The sequence below is a fragment of the Stegastes partitus genome, unplaced genomic scaffold (genome assembly GCF_000690725.1).
Source record: "Stegastes partitus isolate 25-593 unplaced genomic scaffold, Stegastes_partitus-1.0.2 Scaffold709, whole genome shotgun sequence".
NCBI lineage: Eukaryota > Metazoa > Chordata > Actinopteri > Pomacentridae > Stegastes > Stegastes partitus.
Genome location: NW_007578440.1, coordinates 191,226 through 194,369, shown reverse-complemented (window position 1 = coordinate 194,369; position 3,144 = coordinate 191,226). Strand labels below are relative to the sequence as shown.

Below are 3,144 nucleotides of genomic sequence, written 5' to 3'. Positions count from 1 at the left end.
CGGCAAACATGAGCCACCCAGCCCTCCACGGCAGGACCAGCAGCAGCAGCAGCAGCAGCAGCACCACCACACACACACACACTCACACACACTCACACACCCTCACACACACGCAGCAAACGGCAGCCAGGGGGCCAGCACTGACAGCAACAGCTCCCGGGAAGAGGACAGCGGTGCTCCCGTTCCTTACGGCGTTCCGGCTTTCCGTCCCGGCGCAGAGCGTAGCCACAGTGCAAGAGCACCCATGGAGGAGCCGACAGGCAACACCGTGGTCATCCGCATTGGAATCCCAGACCTACAACAGACGGTAAGAGCTTGTTCTGTAGCCACTGCTGGAGAGAGTATAAAAGAGAGGGAAGCTGCCTGCCTCTCCCCCTCTTCCTCTCTGACTGGGTGCTTTCTGCCTCTTTTCTGTCAGCTCTGTGGATTGTTCTTTATCTCTTTTCAACATCTTCCTTTGCCGTCTTTTCTCTTTCCTGCCTCTCTCTTTCTCATTTTCCCTCTCTTTCTGTTTTTTTTTTATGTATGCACACTTAGCGGCTGTATTTGCTCGCTGGCTTCTAGGGGTTCCACTCCCCCCCTCCTCCCCTCTCTCCTCACCCCTCCTCACCCACCCCACCTCACACCGCCTATTGCACTGATGCCTCGCTAATAAATCTACCTCTTCATTAACTGGGCTTCAGCTGACTTTGACAACTGGCCACTTAGGGGTGTGAGAGCGGGAGAGGGGAGGGAAAGGGAGAGGGAGAGAACAAGGCGTCAGGGATGAAGGAGGCTGCGAGAGGCATTGCACATCCACAGGATGACACAAAGTGGAGAATCGTGATAGTTGCAGCTCAACTGTGAAACTTTACCTCGAGCTGTCCCCCCTCGTCTCTCCGTCGTCGCTCTACGGATACGATCCTGCGTTCGTCTTAATAATAAAGCAGTCGTTTCCCTGAAGACGGAGCCTGTGTATTATTGCGGCCACCGAAATACAGAACCATTAGACTGTGACATTGATCGTTTCTTCCCTTCACGTTGCAAATTTCGGTGCACTAGTCTTTGCAAAACCACTGTGATCGAGTGTGTATTTGCTGCAGGAGGTGGTCTGGAACAGGGCAAACATCCCGAATGAGTTCATTTTTTGGATTTTGCAAAAAGCTGTCCTATTGTGTTGGAGTAATTGTTTTGAAATAGAACAGCCATTCTTAAGAAATTGTGTTTTATTCGACTCGTTTTTTTGTCTTTAAAAGTCAGAGCAGCGTCCCTGTTAAAAATGTCCATCACAAGTTACAGGTGAAAACGAAGGTGTTAGCCTGAACTGCAGACAAAACGCAGAAACATTTCACCCCTTATTTGCTGCAGAACAAAATCAAGTGTTCAGTGCAACGTACGCTGACCCCAAAATGTTTCGTTCCTGTGTGTGTTTCTGTCTCCATGTCAGTGGCACACATGAGATCAGGGAGACGTCATGTGACATTTTCTGTGGGGCAACACATTGAGCTTTTTATTACTAATGTGTCTCTGTGTCAACACTTATCGACTCACCCCTTGCCTCTGGAGACGTCCTCCACCAATGGTATAGCAAAATGCAGATTAAACCTTTGCAGCCAGTCACTGCAGTTGCTGTTTTTTTTTTTAAGGGAGGTTCTGTTCAAGTGTGCTTTTTTTGATTCTTTCTCCAGACATTGATGGCAAAGGCAGGAGCCTGGCTTTGTGTTTGTTATTGTTGATTACTTCATTGTTGTTGGCTGAAATGACCCATTGTATCTTAGCGAGGCTGTGGCGCTGTATGGCCGGAATAAAGACAGGAAATAAAAGGAGGGCAGTTGAAAAGAAAGCAGAGAATTCCCTAAAGGTGCTGCAGAATGGCTCTCTCTCTGAACAGTTTTTTTTTTTTGCCAGTCGAGCTTTAACTCATGCGCACACAAAAACACGCACGTTCAAGCATGCGCATACATATCATAGGCGCACAGGGATGTACTGTATGAACCCCCTCACACACAAACACACTTGCCCATAAGTCCTAATCCCATTACCGAGGGACTTACCTTAACGTGCTTATGTAATGTAAAGATGCTCAACAGATCATTAGTTTCACTTTTAAGCGGTCACATTTGGTCCGGTGCGTGGACAGAAAAGCCAGAACGCATATGGTGTGACATAGCGACAGACAGGAAGACAAACAGAGAGAGTGTCTGAAAGTCTGACAGACAAACATTGAGGCAGATGACAGATGGCCAGATTCTGACAGTTTGAATCTTTTATGGAGCAGTCAAAAGTGACTTGTGTGTACTCTGAGTGAGCAGGAGATTACACTAGAATAGTCTGCCTGAAGTAGGATTACACATCTCCTGCTGTGTTTCAAGCCTGGATCAGGAGAATGAAGCACCATGCAAAGATCACACCGGGCAGCACTTTCCCTTTTCAGCAGGAAAGAAGGGAGGAGCGAGGCCTCATGCGGGGAAAAGCCAAAGTATAAAATGGTTTAATCCTCATACTTCCTTTCTCAATCTCTGGCCTGTTGAGTTGCCAATATTTTTTGCTCCCTAATTAGTCTGAAGTATCGGTATTATTCTTGGTCCTATTTATGGAGGTTTAGCTGTTGTGCGAGTTGTTTCCAGTAGAAACTGGAAGATATCGCTTTAAATGAGGTCCCAGAGGTGAGATACCGTCTGTGTTCAATTTATTCTTCGTAGAGTCGGTGAGGTGCTGAAGTGGAATAAACAGCAGTGGTCCTGTGAGTGTGCAAACCTGAAATCAGCCGAAGCCAAGCCCACGATTACATAAGTGTTGCTAAGTCTTTGGTGCAGCTTTAACTAAGCACTGTCTTAACAAGGACACTGTAAAGTTGCATTAGCAGCCAGTTACCGCCATCTGTTCAGTCAGAGTGTTGGGCAGATTTGTAAAGGCTGCGCTTTTTTTTTTCGGATCATAGGTATCATTTGTCATTCATCATATCCAGCTCCACCACCAAAACTCTATTTCTATGATTGGAGCAAAAAGAGACACCTTCCCAATACTGCTAATGGGTGTCATTCATCTCTTCAACAGAGGAGAGTGAGACACAGACATAAATAGTCTGTCCCACTACTCTCTACCTGCTTTAATCCATATTCTCTGTTTGATTCTCTTGTTGCCTCTGTCAGTGCAATCTCTCCC

At 46.8% G+C, this 3,144-nt stretch overlaps 1 protein-coding gene across 1 annotated transcript in view; it reads left to right on the top strand.

The window, feature by feature from the left end:
* The first annotated feature begins 229 nt into the window (after positions 1-229).
* Positions 230-3,144, top strand: part of shank3a (SH3 and multiple ankyrin repeat domains 3a) — a 185,339-nt gene continuing 182,424 nt past the window's right edge. Inside the window, exon 1 of the mRNA XM_008291012.1 lies at positions 230-307. Within this exon, the coding sequence (XP_008289234.1) occupies positions 245-307 (63 nt within the window). The 5' untranslated portion in view covers positions 230-244. The remainder of the gene's footprint in view (positions 308-3,144) is intronic.